We start from the raw sequence: 17,950 nt of genomic DNA on the forward strand, positions 1-17,950 counted from the left end.
TTGGCCAGTGACCCCCTTTTTTCTCTATGTCTTCTTTCTGTTTGCCTCATTCCATTGACCGTATGACCAAAATTTCTAAGCTCTGCGGAGTTTGGGGACTCTGGCAAAGGGCATCAGTACCAGATGTCAGGGAACTGCCATGGCCTCCCCATTATCCAAAATAATTTTGGACTCAGTGCCTAGCATACATACCTTCAGATGTATGTCACAATTGGCTTCACCAGAGGCCTCTTTCCCTCAGGGTACCAGCTAACTTACTTGCCACCATCTCAGACAGCTGATTGGCCTGTTTCCCAAGGGGCTGTTGGCCCATCCCACCTGAAGAAGCCAATCAGGTCCTTTGTAGAGGCTGGCTCATTCACTCAGGCCTTGACCCTCTGCACCCTACTCTGTTCCATCATTCCACTTTGGTCAACACTCACTGTTATACGCAGAGTCCAGAGCTGTGCCCAGGCCTTTGACTCCAGAGATTTTTCCACAGCAATGATATCTTTCTTTATGTCTTTAAGAACCTATGGAGCAGTTACAAAAGAGCATTGGGAAGGAGTTGTGCCAGAGAGCCCTATGTATAACTGAAGTCAGCCCACAGTTATGAGAGCACTTCAAGGAGATAAGAGATAGATACTGGCACCGGTGGCTCACACCTGTCATCCTAGCTACGCAGGAGGCTGAGATCTGAGGATCGCAGTTCAAAGCCAGCCTGGGCAGGAAAATCTGTGAGACTCTTATCTCCAATTAACCACCAGAAAACTGGAAATGGCGCTGTGGCTCCATTGGTAGAGCGCTTGCCTTGAGCTGAAGAGCACAGAGACAGCGCCCAGGCCCAGAGTTCAAGCCCCACGACTGGCAAAAAAAAAAAAAAAATAATAATTAATAATAAATAAAATAAGGAGATAGAAAGACAAAGATCCAGGCACCAGTGGCTCATGCTTATAATCCTAGCTACTCAGGAGGCTGAGGTCTGAGGATCACAATTCAAAGTCAGCCCTGGCAGGAAAGTCTGTAAGACTCTCACCTCCAATTAACCACTAGAAAACTGGAAGTGGCACTGTGGCTAAAAGTGGTAGAACAAAAAAGCTCAAGGACAGTATCCAGGCCCTGAGTTCAAGCACCATGACCCACAAGAAAAGAATAAAGAAAAGGAAGAAAAGAAAAGAAAAGAGCAGAGCCAAGTGCCGGTGGCTCATGCCTGTCATCCTAGCTACTCAGAAGGCTGAGATCTAAGGATCATGGTTCAAGGCCAACCTGGGCAAGTAAGTCCGTGAGGCTCTTACCCCCAATAAATCACCAGAAAACCTGAAGTAGTGCTGTGGTTCAAGTGGTAGAGTGCTAGCCTTGAGCTGAAGAGCTGAAGGACAGCACCCAGGCCTAGAGTTCAAGCCCCACAACTGAAAGAAAGAAAGAAAGAAAGGAAGGAAGAAAGAAAAAAAGACAGACAAAGGACATTGATCTTGTTTCTTGGGGACTTCTACTAAGCTGGCTTCATTTTTCTTTCCATATTCTCATTATATGAGAAAAGCACATTATATATAGTTCTAGTTCATGCCACTAAAGACTAGGTTCTTTTTTTTTCTTTTTTTGCTGGTCGTGCAGCTTGAACTCTGGGCCTGGACACAGTTCCTGAGCTCTTCAACTCAAGGCAAGCACTCTACCACTTGAGCCATCACATCACTTCCGGCTTTCTGAGTGGTTTATTGGAGATAAATGTCTCATAGACTTTCTGACTGACTTGGGCTGCCTTTGAACTGTGATCCTTAGATCTCAGCCTCCTGAGTAGCTAGGATGACAGGCATGAGCCACTGGTCCCTGGATAGATTCTTTAAAAAATTTTAAAGTATGTTTATTTTTATGATATATTTTACATCAAGCACTTGAATCAAAATTCAATCCCTGGAGTTTATATACATCCTTCATAATTACATCTAGTCATTATCTGAAAACACACATGGAGTGAAGTCAGCCAGTGAATAAAATAAGCAAAATAACCATATGATCAGTTAAATCACATTGCCACATTAATGTTTCAGAGTCTAGAGTCTTTTTTTTTTTAAATAGGTCATGGGGCCTGAACTCTGGGCTTGGGTGCTGTACCTTAGCATTTCAGCTCAAGGTTAGCACTCTACCATTTGAGTCACAGTGCCACTTCCGGCTTTTTCTGCTTCTGTGGTGCTGAGGTATTGATCCAGGGCCTTGTGCATGCAAGGCAAGCACTCTACCACTGAGCCACCTTCCCAGCCCGTCTAGATTCTTTTTTTTTTTTTTAGTCCAGTCGTGGGGCCTGAACTCTGGGCCTGGGTGCTGTCCCTCAGCTCTTCAGCTCAAGACTAGCGCTCTACCACTTGAGCCACACAGCCACTTCCGGCTTTTTTCTTTTTGCTTCTGTGGTGCTGAGGAATCGAACCCAGGGCCTCAGGCATGCAAGGCAAGCGCTCTACCACTGAGCCACCTTCCCAGCCCGTCTAGATTCTTTTCAGAGAAGCCACCCTTGAGACTTAGAGATTCCCCCTTCTAGTAACTTTATGTAAGGAAAACCAGGTACAGGCCACTCATACTCACCCTGCTGGGCACGGTCACCAAAATGAGGAAAATTTTTTGCCAAAAGCAGAGACAGCTGTGACATAAAAGAGGAAGAGAGAGAGAGAGATCAGGAAACTGGACCAGACCCATCCTTGTCAGCTACTGGGCCCAGTGAAGCCAAACTCAGCCAGGTAGGGCAGGGACTGCCCACAACTCTACTGGGTCATACAGATAGGTTCTCTGGCTGACCTGTGCCTAGGTAGCTGGGCCTGAAATCATCTTACACACTCAAGCTCCATCAGAATAGAGCCCTAGGATCAGCCACCCAGGATGATGGCTCCGGCTTCACGTAGGGCTTACCTTCAGTCAGCTTGCCGGCTTGCTCGGCTGCCCCACCAGGGAGGATCTTGGACAACACACTTTCCCCATCAGCACCTGGCTGGCCAGCAGGAGCCCCTGGGGTCCCTCCAGGCCTGGCTCCAGCCTTCATGCCTATGGGCGGGAGAGAGAATACCACCATCATCAGCCATGACTTGTCCAGCTACTTCAGGGTATGGGGGAAAGGGTAGCCATAAGGGGACCTGAACACAGGTACCCCATGAGGTGGAAGCATGGGAACGCTACAGGAATAGACAGAAGACTAGAAAGAGATGGGGCTGCAAAGGTAGCTCAGTGGTAGAATGCTTGCCTTGCATGCATGAGGCTCTGGGTTCGATTCCTCAGCACCAGATAAGCAGAAAAACCCAGAAGTGGCTCTGTGGCTCAAGTGGGAGAGTGCGTGCCTTGAGCTGAAGAGATGAGGGACAGCGCCAAGGCCCAGAGTTCAGGCCCCATGACCAACAAGAGAAAGAAAGAAAGAAAGAAAGAAAGGAAGGAAGGAAGAAAGGAAGGACGGAAGAAGGAAGGAAGGACGGAAGAAGGAAGGAAGGAAAAGAGAGAGAAGGGGGTGTGAGGAAGCAGGGGAAAAAGGAAATGGAAGAAAGACAAATGGATGATGAAAAGGCAGAGGGGAGTAAGAAGGCAGAGAAGAGGGAAAGAGAAGAGTGAGTGTATATCGCCATGATTGGCCTTCTACTTACCAGCATTTTCTAGGTTCTCTGCCCAGGACTCCTTGAGCTCTCAGGTCCCAGTTTTGATGACCCCATTGGCTCATTCTAACCTCATTTTCTTCTGGGAGATTGGCAGCCTCTGTCTGCCAATCTCTGCCTGTCTGTCTCTCTCAAATTGTATTTTTATTCATGTATATTAATAGGATGAGGAGATCTCCTTGTGATACCACTGGGTACCTTCTTGGGCATTAGTAAGGGCACGCAAAGGAGGGTATCCCGCTTCTATGGGTACAGGAAGAGAGCAGTCTGGGTATCATCTGAGAGTATATTATAGGCTTACCTGCAGCTCCAGGTCCTGGTGTTGGCTGGGCCTGAGGAGCCCTCCCCTGTTGGGCTCCTTTGGCTGTCCCTTTGAGGCCGTTTGCCTGTTCTGCTCGTGGCTGTAACATAGAACCTAGAGCTGAGAGCCTGCCCATCCACCCTGCCAACACCCTGCTTGGGGACCAAGCCTGGTGTGGAAGCTTGAGTCGCCTCTTCCCTGGCTGGGCCCCTCCCATACATTACTTACCGGTCCAGCTGGCTGGGGGCCTGGGGTTGCTGTGGGACCTGGCTGTTGGGGCTTCCCTATTGGCTGACTGGCCGCAGGAGCGGAGGCCCTGGTGGTTGGCTGGCTCTGCTGCTGTGATCGAGCCTGTGGTGGGGCCTGCTGGGAAGGAGGTGGCTGCCCGAGAGCTTGCTGCTGCTGCTGCTGCTGCTGCAACTGTCGTGATGCTGCACCTGAGGGCATCTGCCTAGATGGTGGCAGCTGGGATTGTTGTGACCCTGGAGCTGGCTGCCGACCCTGCAGCTGTGGCTGTGCTTGGGGTTCTGGTTTTGGCTGTGGTGCAGCAGGCCCAGCGTGAGCCTGCCGGGAGCCCTTCTTGCTGTCAGAGGCATGATGGTAGGTGGATGGAGCACGGGAGGACTGGGAGTATTCCGCAGAGCTGGGGTACCCAGGCTGACCCTTCTTCGGCATGGCTGGGGCAGAGCTTGGCTGAGGGTGAGGCCGGACTTCGTGGCGACCCAAGTCGCGAGCGTGTGGTTTGGCAGCCCGCCGTCCAGGCTCCTCACCAGCATGGCGGCCTGAGTGTCTCCCGTGGTCGCCGTGATGCCGATGTTCTTTGGCTGAGGCATGGCGGCCTGGGCCACCCTCATCATGGGGCCACAGGCCTTCCTCAGGGGGTTCATCGTAGTCATGGTAGCTGTGCCTGGCAGGGCCTCGCTTCTGGGAGGAGGAGACTGGGTGGCCCCCATGGTGCCTGAATCGTTCAGAGCGGGCATCCCGGGGCTTATCAAACCAGTCTGTCTCCTCCTGGCCTAGGTGATACGCTTCAGAGACCAAAAACAGAACACCATCAACCCCTGAGCTGCCTGTCGGGGGGCGGCCTAGCTGAAGCCATGCAAGGAAACCAGACAGTAGGTAATTAAGCCACAAGCAGATCACTAGGTCTCCAGCCCCACCTCCCATAACCAGAAAACCCCAGGAACAGATGGAACAGACAAGGGCCTCAGGGCCCATTGATAGGATGACCAAGCCAGACCCTTGTGGGACATCTTTGGGGGGGGGGCGCTCAAGGCCCTCTATGCACAGGCAAGGTCCCCCCTGTTGCTGAGAATCTGCGGTAATCACCCTGAGCCGCCATTACCTTCGCTGTCAGAAACCACGCAGTGGGAATCGTCCAGGATGTAGCCCTCCTCACGTTTATAGGCATGGCTCCGTGGTCCATCCTTAACGTGTTCCTGGACATCGGGCATAGAGTGGCTGGAGCAGAACTGTGGACAGGTATCCCCAGGAGGGAGGGTACCCCCAGCAGGACGTGGCCGCCCCAAGGGGCTGACAGGACTCTCTTCTTCAGAGGCCTGGCTTCTCATGGGGGGCCGTGCCCGGCCATGGGCCATGCTTAGGGAAGAGGGCTTGGGACCTGCCTTTTGAAGTCGCTCCGCCGTCTCGCGTTCCCTTTCGTATCCCTTGCTTCGGCCTCGGAAATCATGGCTGGAGAGCTTCTCCCCACTGTAGGCAGAGGCCATCTGGGATCGGCTACTTCCACTGTACATGCGGTCATCTTCCTCGGCTGCATCCCGGCTGGACGCCCCGTAATACCTCTGCTGCTCATACACATTCTTCTTGAGCCCGTAGGTGATCTCCTCCTGGAACTTCCTGCCGCGAGAGGCCAGGCTGCTGCTGACGGCAGGTGAAAGATAAGAAGCCAGGTCTGACTCCACATCCTTGGCCTCTTCGATGGGCGAGAACTTAGAGATCTTTTGCTCCATGCCCTGCTTCCGGTGCTTGCTCCGCTTTGAAGACACAGCAGCTGGGGCCAGGCTCTTGGAGGGATGTTTAGGCCCCACAGACCCTGGACCATACTTCTCGGCTCGAGCTCCAGGCCTGTAGTCACTGTCGCCGTAGTAGTGGGTGCTGGTGGATCGGCCATTGCTCTCCATGCTCCGGTGATGTGCAACCTTCCCCCGGGGGTCATACGAGTCCTCCTCAGACTCCTCCTCCCCTCTCCCATAGCAGCAGGGCAATGTGGGCCCCTCAAGGACACTTGGTTCTCCTCCAGGCTCCTTCCCAGGGCGCCCAGCACCGCCTGGTCCCAAAGGCTCCAGCCGCTGGCTATCAGGGCCAGTGGGGGTGCTGTCCTTGGTGAGTTCGCTGATGTCATCGATCATCACATAATTTCGAGGAACATTCTGCTCCAGATTGGTGTAATGGGAGTCAGAGGGGTAGGTGGGGGCTGGGCTCTGGCTCACACTGGCCCGGGGAAGTTCAGCGGCTTTGCTCTGCTCATAGCCGCTGCTGCTCACTGCTGGCACCCCGTAGCCCATTTCAGAGGAGGCTGAAGACATGGTCACCATAGTCACCTCATAGTTGGTGGGGGCTTTCTGCTCCAAATCAGCTAGTGATGTCTGACGTGGCTTCTGGTGAGGGACCCGGCTGTCAGTGGCAGCAGCGGTGGCGACTGGGAAGCCAGGGCTCTGTGTGGTTGGCATGGGTGTTGGGGTGGCGTAGTGGCCTGTGGGGCGGAAGGCCTGCTGAGTTGGCAGGCTTGGCTCAGCTGAGTAACCAGTGCCAGGAGGGAAGGCAGGTGCTGGGTACGGGCTAGTGCCAGAGTAAGTGGGGGTCTGGTGGGCTGGAAACCCATTCTGAGCGGGCCTACTGCCACCTGGGGCGGTGTACTGGGGGGTCGGAGGTGGGAAGCGGCTCTGCTGGAAGGCCGCGGGGCCGGATGGGGTGACAGGTGCAGCGACAGTGGCAGCAAAGTCCACATACTGACCGGTGGGCGTAGGGCAGCCCTGGAGGCGCAGCTGGTTGAGCTCGCTGTCAGATAGGTAGTCCCGATGCTCACTAAGGCCACGTAAAGGTGGGTAGTCACGGCCACCCCGATCTTTGGCCAAAGACTCTTTGCGCTGGGTGATGCCCAGCTCTAGGTACTTGAGCTTGGCATCGATCTCCTTCTCTTCCTCATCCAGCTCCGCCTGCTTCTTGCGCAGCTTGGTGGACTCATGCTCCACCAGGCGCAGGTCCCGGTCCAGCTCTCGGAGAAGGCTGGCCTTGGTAGCAGGGACAGTGGTGGGTCCCGCCAGCCCTCGCTGTAGCAGGCTGGCTGCATACAGCGGTGGGGGGGCCTGGCCAGCCAGGGGAAGGTGAGCCTCCTCTGGAGGGGGGCTGGGCAGTGTCCGCTTCACCTTGCGGGCCAGGCCGTTGGGTGGCAGCGCCGACACCTGAGACAGAGGGAAGGGTGGGCAGCACTGAGTCCTAAAATGTGGGTGACTTGGTGGGGCGTTGGGGGTAGAAGAACTCAGGCCTGGGTTGGAGCCGGAGCTAGGCTCTGTACAGCTGGGGAACTAATTGACCAGGCAGTCCTAAAGCCTACCCTTCCCACCCACTGGCCTTGGAGGGGAAGTCTGCGATCACTTTATAATGCTTCTCCTTGCCAGAGTTCTGAGCACCAGGTGTTGGCAGATTACCTTCTGGGCTTTGAGGTGTGTAGGCAGGCCTGGCTTTGCGTGTGAGACCTAGCAGCTGAGGACAGGGGAGAGTGTGAATAGGAAAAGTGTAATCGGAGATTGTGTGTCCGCTAGGCTCTTCAAGGATAGAATCCTGGGTGGAGACACACTGACTGTATGTCAGTTGGTGTAGGCTCAGGGGCTTTTCTTCTACTTCCTGCCTTGCTCATGTCTAAGGTGGCATGTTACTTAGCTGCCTGCCCATCCTCTTTCTCTAGTGCCCTGCCAAACTGGCTGACAGGCGCTCTGGGCTTCGCCCCTAGCTCCCTCAACACTCCAGTCAAACTCATTGTCCTCTGGGATTCTTCCCCCCCCCTGCCCCACACAAAGCACCGTGGTTTCCTGTTAGTGCCCTTCCCTGATACCATCCTTACCTTACCCAGATACTCCACACTGTCTAGAAGGTCTACAAAGACAAGCTGTTCAATCTGAGTCCTTGCTTTACCTTTAGATCCTAGCCTTTCAGAGTGCGTCGCACTCCTGGATTTCACAGACATCCAAGTCTAGAGACAGACACCAGGATTCTTACTTTTTACCTCGCTCAGGAACTACATAACACCCGCCCACGTGCTTTTGCCGTGTGTTTATAAAATAAAAATCAATGTCCTGCCAAGTCTGAGAATCCAATTAGGCTTTTAGAATGTATTTAGCTCTGAGCTCTTTCTTTGTTTCCTTCCATTTTGGCCACGAATACCTATCACAGCCTGGTCTCTCTCCCATGGTCAAACCATGGGATCTGTATGTATGGAACCGGGACCACTTGCCAGATTGCTGGTTCCTATTCCTATCTCTGTCTGCGTTTTCCAGGGTCTGTATAAACCAGGGCTCTGAACTACCCACCTCTACAACAGCTGTCTCCACTTTTCACATCACATCCCCCCAAAAATGGACAAATATCCTTTTAGGGCCTCTGATTCCTACTTCCACTCCCCAATCTCTCTTCTTTCAGCCTGCCATCTCACAATGAACCCAGGAGACCCTAAAATACCAATTCTGTCCTATCTCACCTGCCTAGAACTTCCACAGGCTCCTAGAGCCTTTCTACATGCCTACCCTCCTCAGCCTGGTACTCAAAAGCCCCAGGTATTAGGCTCTCAAAACCTCAGTCACTCCGCACCATGGCAGACTCACAGTCTCAGTAAACTAAAGGCAACTGAACTTCAAGTAGCTGTATCTAAAGCCACAGAGCCTCCAGGGAAGCAGACAGCTTTGTAAGTGGTGTGGGAACATTATGAAACAGAGAGAATACACTTGGGCCCTTGGCCATGAGCCTTAAGTGCTAGATCACATGAGGGTAATGTAAGCCCAGGTAGATCTGGGAAGTGGGGAAGAGCCTCGCTAGAATTGGGTTACTGATCCCTTAAAGAAACATCTATAAATGTGATTCAAGGTGCAAGGTACCAAGACTATGAGAGCTGAGGAGGTCTGAAAGGAGAGGTGGCAGGATTAGACTAGGGACAGGGCTCAGGAGAGGCTGAGGTTTCCACAGGGAGGTCTATATGGATGGCTGAGTGGGCCTGTGTGCGTCTATATTTGTCCAGTTTGTTCTTGCCAGGATCTATCAGATGTGCACCAAGGAGATCTATTCCTCAACTCCTTCCCCTGGGCTTCTGGAACAAAAGATGACTCCATTCCCACCCCCCAAAAGAAACCCCTCCCTCTGAAGCCCTCTCAGGCTATTAGATTAGAGACCCCTGTCCCACCCTAGACCAACCCCGGTGCCCATACCTGGCCACCCAGTCCCCCCTGGTGCTGGTAGAGGGAGAATCTCTCTTTGGCAGATTCCTCGGCGGTGGGGCTGAGGGGTTTAGGGTCAGACAAGGACCGCTGCAGGATCTTCATGGGACGAGGCAGCGTCTGCTGGCGGAGAGCGCTGTCGGTCGTGAAGTGCTTCTGGGGACTCACGTGAGCCTTGTTCAGCCTCTCACTGGAAGCAAAGGAGGTATCCAGGAGCCGATGTGGGGACAGGGGGGAGACTGGCGAGTACAGAACCTGGGGAGATTTAGGAGGCTGACGACTCACAAGCTGTGACAGAGACTCCGGGGGCAGGTGCGTTTGGTACCCAATCTCCAAAGGATCTGGCTTCTTTTTCTCAAATCTGCCCAGGGCTCCTGGCGTGATGATCTGAATACCGGGCAGGTAAGGGCTGATGGCAGTTGGCCCAACGAGTTGTGTGCCAGCCAGACCTTGGGCCTGCGCATCGGGCTCCGTCTGGCAGGCCAGGCTCTCCCCACGCCCGGTCTTCTCGGGTGCTGATATGTACCTGACAATCTCCACCTTGGGGTCGGTGGCGGCGGTGATACGAATGGCTGGAGAGACCCTGGGCAGCTGGTCAGGCTCCGTCTGCACGGAGCAATCGCTGATGGTCTGGATGCCCACGCTGCTCATGGCCCTGGCAGCGGTGGCGGCAGTGGAGGAAGAGGCAGTGGCCTCGTGCTTGCTGTCAGCACTGGAGTCGGAGTGACGGGAAAGGCGGGACTTCCGGCGGCGAACGGGTTGCTCCCACTCGGCGTTATCCTCGTCATCTGTCTGCACGCTGCAATCAGCACTCCTGCGTGTCCTGCGCCTCCGCGTCAGGAGGTAGCGGCCTTCCCCATCTTCATCATCGGTTTGCACACTGCTGTCTGCGATTCTCTTGACCGTGCTCGGCTCAGGCCCTGACTCCGGCTCGCACACATCCCTCAGGCGGGGCATGGAATGCCGTTTCTTGATGCCACTGCGGCTGGCCTCCCAAGGTTCCTCAGTTTGTAGCGACATGTCTGAAGCCGAGCTGGGGAGTCCTCGGTGTGGCATGGGTTCACGAGGCTGCCCAGGACCCTCTGTCCCTGCTACAGCAATGAAGGCTGCATGGGTCAGAGGCGGCCAGTACTGGCCATTCTGAGCCAGCTCGGTAGCAGCTGGTGGAGGCCCTCGGCTGGGTGCTTCGCAGGCTGGAGGGAAGGGTGCCTTCTGCCGCTGCTTCTGTTCCTCAAGCTGCTGCTGCAGCTGCTGCTGCAGCTGCTGGATCTGCTCCAGCTGCAGGCGCTGCTGCGCGAGCTGTTCGCGTTGCAGGGCGAACTGAGCCTGGCGTTCTTCTTGCTGCTGCTGCAGCACGTGGTGCTTGATGGTCTGCAGCTCTTGCAACTCGCGCTGCACCAGCAGCTGCTCTTCCTCCCGATGCCTCTGCAGCTCGACCCTCTCCCGCTCCAGCTCCTCCTGCAGCCGCAGCTGTCGCAGCTTCTCCAACTCCACCCGTTCCCGCTCCAGCTGCAGCAGCTGTTCCTGTTGCTTCCGCTGCCGCTCTTCCTGAGAGCCTTCCTCCTTCTCAAGTCCAGGTCGGCTACTGGCCCCAGCAACAGCAGCATCTACGGCTGGTGGCTTTTGACCAGCTGGTGGGGCAGGGGTAGGAGCCACTGGGGCTTCCTTGGTGGAAGTAGAAGCAGGTGTCGAAAGTGGTTCTTCCCGTGCAGCCCCTGCGGGCAGCTCTGGTCGAGATGCACTTCCTGTCACTGGGGCTTTGGCAGCTGCAGGTTTTCCCAGATAGACCGGTCCCTCAGCTGGTGGGACACCAGAAGCAATAGGGAATCTACTTGGTGCAGGGTATCGGTATAAGCCTGCAGGCCCCAGAGGTACCCGAGGGGCAATCATGGGCACACGGGTCAGGCTGGTGAGTGGCACGGCTGTGACTCCACCTGATGCATAAGGGCGGTACATGCCGCTGCGCACCATGGGTCTCAGGACGGAGGCAGGCTGGGTGGTGATGGGTAGGGTCGCAGCAATTGGAGTGTTGATAGTCGAGTAGATCATGCCATCGGCTGCACGCACCGTGGCTGTGGATGGCAACAACTGTCTCACTGCTGCACCCTGGCCTGCTGTTGGCGCATACTGGGCCAGGCTTCCAGGGCTCGGGTGGCCTTCTGGGAAAGTGGGGTTGCTAAGGAGGCCAGGTCTTAGGGGAGCCAGCCCCTGAGGGGCACTGGGCCCAGGTCCATGCTGAGGCTGGTACTGCACAAGATCAGGGCCACCACTGCCAGGGCCATGCCGCCCGCCATACTGGTCCATGGAGTTGAGGGCCGCGCACATGCGGCTGATCTCTCGGGCTGTCGTGGCACTGTACTGGGCCAGGCTGGCCTCCTGAAAGCCAACTGCATCGCCCCGTGGACCATACCTGTGATCGGAGTAGATGTTTGACACCGAGCTGTAGCGTCGCATGGGGAGAGGGTGAGCCAAGAGATCTGTGGGATGGCGCAGGTCTGTGAACGAGCCATACTGCAAGCCCTGCCCTAGGTAGCGTCCATCTGCAAAGCCCAGGCTGTAGGAATGTTTCAACGAACTGAGATCCACAGCGGATTCACGTCCATGGCCCGGGAAGAGCTGTCCGATCCTGTGTGCATGGTAGTTGAGGCCAGCTTCAGCCAGATTGGTGTCAGACATGGAGGAGTATAATCTGCCCGGGAGGCCCTGCGGGTAGGGCCTCTGTTCTTCACGTGCCCGGTAGCTGGGATGTTCATCGGGCTCAGGATCTCGGGGAGTATAGAAGGGGCCACTGCTTTGGCCAGGGGGGGCAGCATCTGCCACACTCTTCTCGGGTGCACTGGGGGGGTGGTGGAAGGTACCAGTGCAGCTACTACCAAAGGGAAACTTGTAGACCATGTCACAGCATGCTAACTGGCTCTCGGGCCTCATGCCAGTGAGGTCCAGGGCACTCACTGGCTCCTCTGGGAGCAGGGTGGTTACTGTGCCCGCTGTACCCTCTCCCATCTGTACCACCATGGTGTGTGGCTTCCTGGCACCTGGCAGAGCATGTGGCCGCAGCTCTGCGGGCGTGGCCCGGTGTGGCTCGGCACCAGGCTCTGGCACTGATCCTGGTTTGAGGCTAACGCTCTGGGCAGTGCCCATCTGGGTAATCAAAACATCTCTTCTGGCCAGGGGTGCTACCTGGTTGGGCAGATTATATCTGGCAAACTTGGCCTCCCTGGGTCTTCCCCGGGGGCCACTTCTATATGGAGCTGTTTGGACAGCCTGTTCGACTTGCTTGACCTGTGCCAGGCATACAGGGCTCCCTGAACCTTGGCCAAAGTCAAGCCGGCTCTGGAAGGGGTCTCCGTAGACCACTGGTTGCTTTTGCTGAGCCATGAGGACAGATGAAGCCATAGTGATGCTCACGGTGGTGGCAGTGCCTAGAAAAGTATGGGTCTGTTCTTGGGCATTCAGATTGATAACCAAAGGCTGTACCGTGGTCGACTGCCTTCCTGGAATCGGATCCAAGGCCAGGCCATACTTCCTTGCTTCCACAGCTAGCGAGGTCAGATCCATGCCTTGGTCCGTGAGGATGATCGGTGTGGGTTTGACAGCCGTGCGGAGGTCTACCACCGCACTGCCAGGGAGCCTGTGCCCTGGCTCAACTCGCGAGGTCCCAGGGACAGAAGAGATCCGACACAGGGAAATGTTTTCAGCTGGGAGAGCCCCCCAACCATATAGCGCCAGGGGCCCATCGGCACCAGTGCTCGGTGCTCGTGGGAAGCCAGGCGGCCCGGGTGGCTCCGGGGGCAGCTGAGACCCTGTTGGAGGTGTGGTCTGGCTGTAACTGTGGCTGGTGGGTTGGGTGTCTGTAGGTGAGCACAGTGGGGAGGTGGAGGCACTGGCATGTACCATCTTGGTCTGGCTGGAGGCATCCGATGCGAGCGTGATGACCATAATGGGAGCCTCTTGAGATGACTGCTGCCACACCAGGCGTGGTGTGCTGGGTCGGTGTGGCGTTTGTGTCCCTTGGGGTACCATGGGAGAGGAAGTGGGTGCCCCAGGGCTCCGGGGCATGTCCGAGGCGGGGGTCGGGCTTGGCGTCTGTGTGGAAAACTCAGCTGTGGCCCTTCCCAGCTTCCCTGGAGAGAAAGTGGGGCTATCTGAGGGAGAAGATGGAGAGAGAGGTGGACTCGATCCTGCAAAGTAGGAATAGGCCCGGGAAGGTTGGTGAGTACCAACCTCTCCATCAATCCCACTGGCAGGCTTCTCTCTGGTGGCCCATCCTCCTAGCACAGGGCCACTGGGAGCCTGGGATAGCTCCTCTGTTTGAGACCCATAGTTTGCAGTGGTTGGGGTCTGTCCATAGCTGTGGGCTGTGGAAGAGGGTGAAGCACTGTGGTCCAAGTCAGCTGGGGTGGGTGGAGTTACAAATCCTCGTGGGAGGGTTGGGGGACAAGGAGCTACAGCTGTAGTGGCTGGGGTCCCAGGACCCTGGGAAGACATCCCTACCTCCTTGGAGGCTAAACTGGGGGAGGCAGGAGAGCTGTACAGCTTGAGGGGATCCTGAGGCTCTTTTGCAAAATGCTGAGTGACCCGGACATCAGGAATAACTCGGCCTCCAGTAGTGTCAGAGGAAGTGGAAGTGGAGAAAGACACGGGAGCCGCGAGCTGGGTGGGACTGGTCCCAGGGGTCAGTGGGCCACCATTTTGCTTCATGGGGTCCAGGTACGCACTGTCTGCATTCAGAAACTGCTTCTCTTTCTTCTTGTCCTCAGCAAAGGCCAGGTCCCGAGAAGAGGCCTGGCGCATGCGCGTGATGCTCTGTGACGTCTGGAGAATCTCCTCGTACACAGTGGCTCCCAGGTTGGCAGCTGTGCCCTCTGAGGCTGACGGGGTGGCCCTGCCATAATCACGGTCTGGGGTGTCTTGGTATTCAAAGGATCCTGGGCCCCGGGGGCCTGTGGATTGAGGGGGGCCCCCATGGGGTCCTCGGGCTGCTGACAATTGGCCTTGTTGGCGCTGGAGCAACTCAGCTTTTCTCATCATCTCCTCATAGGCCTCCTCGGCGCTTTTGAGGGGCCGTCCGGAACTGGGGGTCGCTGCACTGCCTGAGGGCATCTCTGTTGGGGAGTAGAGAGACATAAAGGTGGGCAGGTTGTACTCACTGCCCGATTTATACAATCGAGAGGGGCCGCCATCCAGGGTCTCAGCCTCCGAATCGAGGGAGGGAGAGGGGGAGTACTCAGAGCAGGAGGAGCGGTGTAACTCCTCCATCTCGGCCGCCTGCCTCAGTTCCTCTGTGGGAGACGCATCTTCGATGGGGGACAAGTTACTGGGTGGGGTCTTGGAACGCTCCCGGCGTCGCTGGGCCCTGAGTTCTTCCTTGTCCCGTCGGGTCTTGCGGGCTGTGCTCCGGATGCGCTGCTGTTCCACCTCCCGCATCTTCTCCTGCTCCCGCAGCAGCTCTTCCTCCTCCCGCAGCTCCTCCTCTTCGGAGGAGTCTTCGATGGTGGGCAGCAGGGGTCCATGGGAACGATGTCGGGCCTTGCGTTGCTGCTTGGCTTCTTCCAGTCGCTGCCGGCGGCTGGGACTGCTGTCGCTGTCCTCCTCCAGGGAAGAAAGGGAAGTGGGCGAAGTGCCTGATGTGTAGCTGGGGGTCGAGGCAGGCAGTGTAGAGGAGTGCTCCCCCCGGGAGCGGTCCTCGGGTGAACCGGTCAAGCTTTCCATCTCCAGCTCGGGTTCCCTGTCCAGACTGGCATCGGGGCCTTGGCCCAGATCTAGCTCATGGCCATAGCTCCCTGTGCTATTGAGCTCAATGGTCTTGAAGCGACGCAGGCCACCCTGCAGGGTGCCATCGGTGGCTTCTGCTGGGTCGCCCTCAGACAGCAGTTCCTCATAACCCGTGGTAGCATTGTGGGGCAGACGCCGCTTGGGCGGTGCTGCTGCTGCTGGCTCTTGGCTGGGCTCGGGCCTAGGCCGGGAACTACCTTTCTGGGTACCGTGTTTAGCCAAGCCGGGCCTGGAGATGGCAGTGTCCTCCTCCTCCTCCAGGTTGTCTTCCTCAGCACTCATCTCTAGGATCTGCCGTCGCATAAATTCTTCATCAGTCAGCTCTGTGGCCCTGGCTGGAGGCTGGGGTGGGAGAGGGGACAGGCCACCTTCGCTGCTGTCTTCTACATAGTCATGCCTCAGCTGACTACCGAAGTCATCTGAGGACTCAGCTGTGTCCTGCTGATCTCTCTGGTGACCCCATTCTAGGGAATCTTCCTCTTCCTCCAGTATATCCCCCAGCTCCTCATCCGAGTCGAAGGCCTCAGGCATGATGGATAAGGAGTGAGGCCGGCGCTTCTGCTCCTCCACCGTGCTGCCGCTGGGTGGTTTGCTCGGCTTCCCACTCGGGGCCACCGCCTTGGCCTCCAGCAAAGGCCGCATGCTGCTCTCCACCTTGTGCAGCTCCGAGGGGCTGGGAGGGCGTGGCCCTGACACCCCGGCACTGTCAAGTTGCTCCACCTCCTGCTGCACAACACCTGTGATCTCACTCTGGGAGCTAGACACACCGTCAGAGGAATAGCCCGTGTCGCTGAGGCTCTGTGGGCTCCGAGACAGGTCCTGAGAGTAAGGCTTGCTGACTGGTTCCTGCAGCAAAGGGGAGAAGCAGACACTGACTCCCAGCCCTCTCTGTCAACCCCCAGGGCCTTAGGGAAGGGCCCCTCCACCTCCCAAAGGTTGTAAGGGATGAGGAACCTATTTTCTGCTTATGGCCATTTGGATATTTGTGACATCGGTGGGTCATACAGATCTATCAACACAGGCAGCCAACAGAAAGCACACAAGAAGCATACACGTTGGTCTCACCAAATGCCAAATGGTTTTGAGGGTCTTAGATGGGCCAAATGTTCTCCACCCATGGTTTAAAGCCTACTAATGACCTTATCTCTCTGGCATTGAAGGATTTACAGGTGCCATGGTAAGCCCCAAGCAGTCCTAGACCTTCAGTGAGAAATTTTAACTAGATAAAAGACCATCCCTAGGTCCTAGCTGCTCACTCCTGTAATCCTACCTATGCAGGAGATCTGATGATTGAGGTTTGAAGCTAGCCAGGTCGGGAAAGTCCATGAGACTCTTAGCTCCAATGAACCACCCCAAAGCTGGAAGTGCAGCTGGGGCTCAAGTGGTAAAGCACAAGAGAATAAAAGCTCAGGGACAGTACTCAGGCCCTGAGGTCAAGCCCCAAGACTGGCACACACAACAACAACATAAAAGAGCATCAAACTCAGCAAAGCATACAAGGTGTCAGACTCAAGACCCGTCTTGATCTTGGAGTCACTGGGCCTATCCAAGCTTAATCTAGGCTTTTCTTTTTCTGGGGTGTCCTTGCTCTCCTCTATAGCACCCACAGTCTATCCTAGCTGTACCCCTCAGCCCTCCAGGAAGAGAAATCCTATCCCAGACCGTCCCATCTGAAAGCTAGGTTCTCTGGGAAGTAGGGAACTGACCTCTGCTTCCCCTCCCTTGGGCGCTTCTAGACCAGCCTTGATGACAGTAGAGACAGGTTCTGTCCTTCTCACCCCACTCTTTCCTTTAGGAGTTCCAGGGGGCATGGTGGGCTCTGGAGGTGGCTTCGGCACAGGCTCAGCTTTTGCAGGGACTCCTGTCTTCTTTTCCTGGGCACTGCTTGAGGTCTTGCTGGGTTCAGAAGCCCTGGGTGGCTTGGCCTGGACGCTGGCCTTGGTAGGCACGGGGCTGGTCTTGGTAGGCAGGGGCGTGGCCTTGGTAGGCTGGGGCGTGGCCTTGGTAGGCTGGGGCGTGGCCTTGGTAGGCTGGGGGCTGGCCTTGGTAGGCTGGGGGCTGGCCTTGGTGGGTAGGGGGCTGGTCTTGGCAGTCAGCGGGCCTGATGGCTGGGCCACGGTGGGTGGCCCTTTCTGCTTCAGAGGGGCTGTTCCAGCTGCACGAGGAGGGGTTCCCGTAGGGGGCTGCTGTGGGGTGGGCAGCGGCAATGGAGTCGGCTCTCCCAGCCCTCCCTCCAGTAGCCGCTTAGTTTGGCAGTTCAGACAGAGCCACTCTGTTTTCTGCAAGGAAACAGAAGGAAGGATGATGAAAAATCACCAAGACCAACACCAGGCCCTGGTGGCTCCTGCCTAGAATTCAAGCTACTCCAAGCAGCTGAGATCTGAGGAGTGTGATTGGAAGGAAAGTCCATGAGATTTAATCTCCAGTTCAACAGCAAAAAGCTGAAAGTGCAGCTGTGGCTCAAATGGTAGGGGATGGTTCCCAGGCCCTGAGTTCAAGCCTCAGTACTTGCACAAAGTCGGGAGGAGTGGGGAGAAGAGAGCACACAAGGGACTAGTGGTTCACGTCTGTAATCCCTGCTGAGATGTGAGGATCATGGTTCAAAGCCAGCTCAGGCAGGAAATTCTGTGAGACTCTTATTGCCAATGAAACACCAAATAAGCAAGAAGTTGAGCTATGGCTCATGTGGTAGAGCGCTAACCTTGCCAACAAAAGCTCAGGGACAGTGGCTAGGCCCTGAGTTCAAACCCCAGGATGGACACAAATGAAAACGCCTCTTGAAGTTGACTCATCTCCCTTAGCCCCCACTGGTGACTGGGTAAGCC

General features: G+C 56.1%; 1 protein-coding gene across 1 annotated transcript in view; it reads right to left on the bottom strand.

The window, feature by feature from the left end:
- Positions 1-2,570: 2,570 nt before the first annotated feature.
- Positions 2,571-17,950, bottom strand: part of Bsn (bassoon presynaptic cytomatrix protein) — a 65,673-nt gene continuing 50,293 nt past the window's right edge. Inside the window, exons 4-11 of the mRNA XM_013028111.1 lie at positions 17,168-17,404; positions 16,832-17,062; positions 9,342-15,971; positions 5,252-7,328; positions 4,135-4,934; positions 3,907-4,006; positions 2,878-3,009; positions 2,571-2,611 (exon numbers count right to left, since the gene is read on the bottom strand). Coding sequence (XP_012883565.1) covers positions 2,571-2,611; positions 2,878-3,009; positions 3,907-4,006; positions 4,135-4,934; positions 5,252-7,328; positions 9,342-15,971; positions 16,832-17,062; positions 17,168-17,404 — 10,248 coding nt within the window. The remainder of the gene's footprint in view (positions 2,612-2,877; positions 3,010-3,906; positions 4,007-4,134; positions 4,935-5,251; positions 7,329-9,341; positions 15,972-16,831; positions 17,063-17,167; positions 17,405-17,950) is intronic.

This window comes from Dipodomys ordii, unplaced genomic scaffold (genome assembly GCF_000151885.1).
Source record: "Dipodomys ordii isolate 6190 unplaced genomic scaffold, Dord_2.0 Scaffold107, whole genome shotgun sequence".
In the NCBI taxonomy this organism is placed as follows: Eukaryota; Metazoa; Chordata; class Mammalia; order Rodentia; family Heteromyidae; genus Dipodomys; species Dipodomys ordii.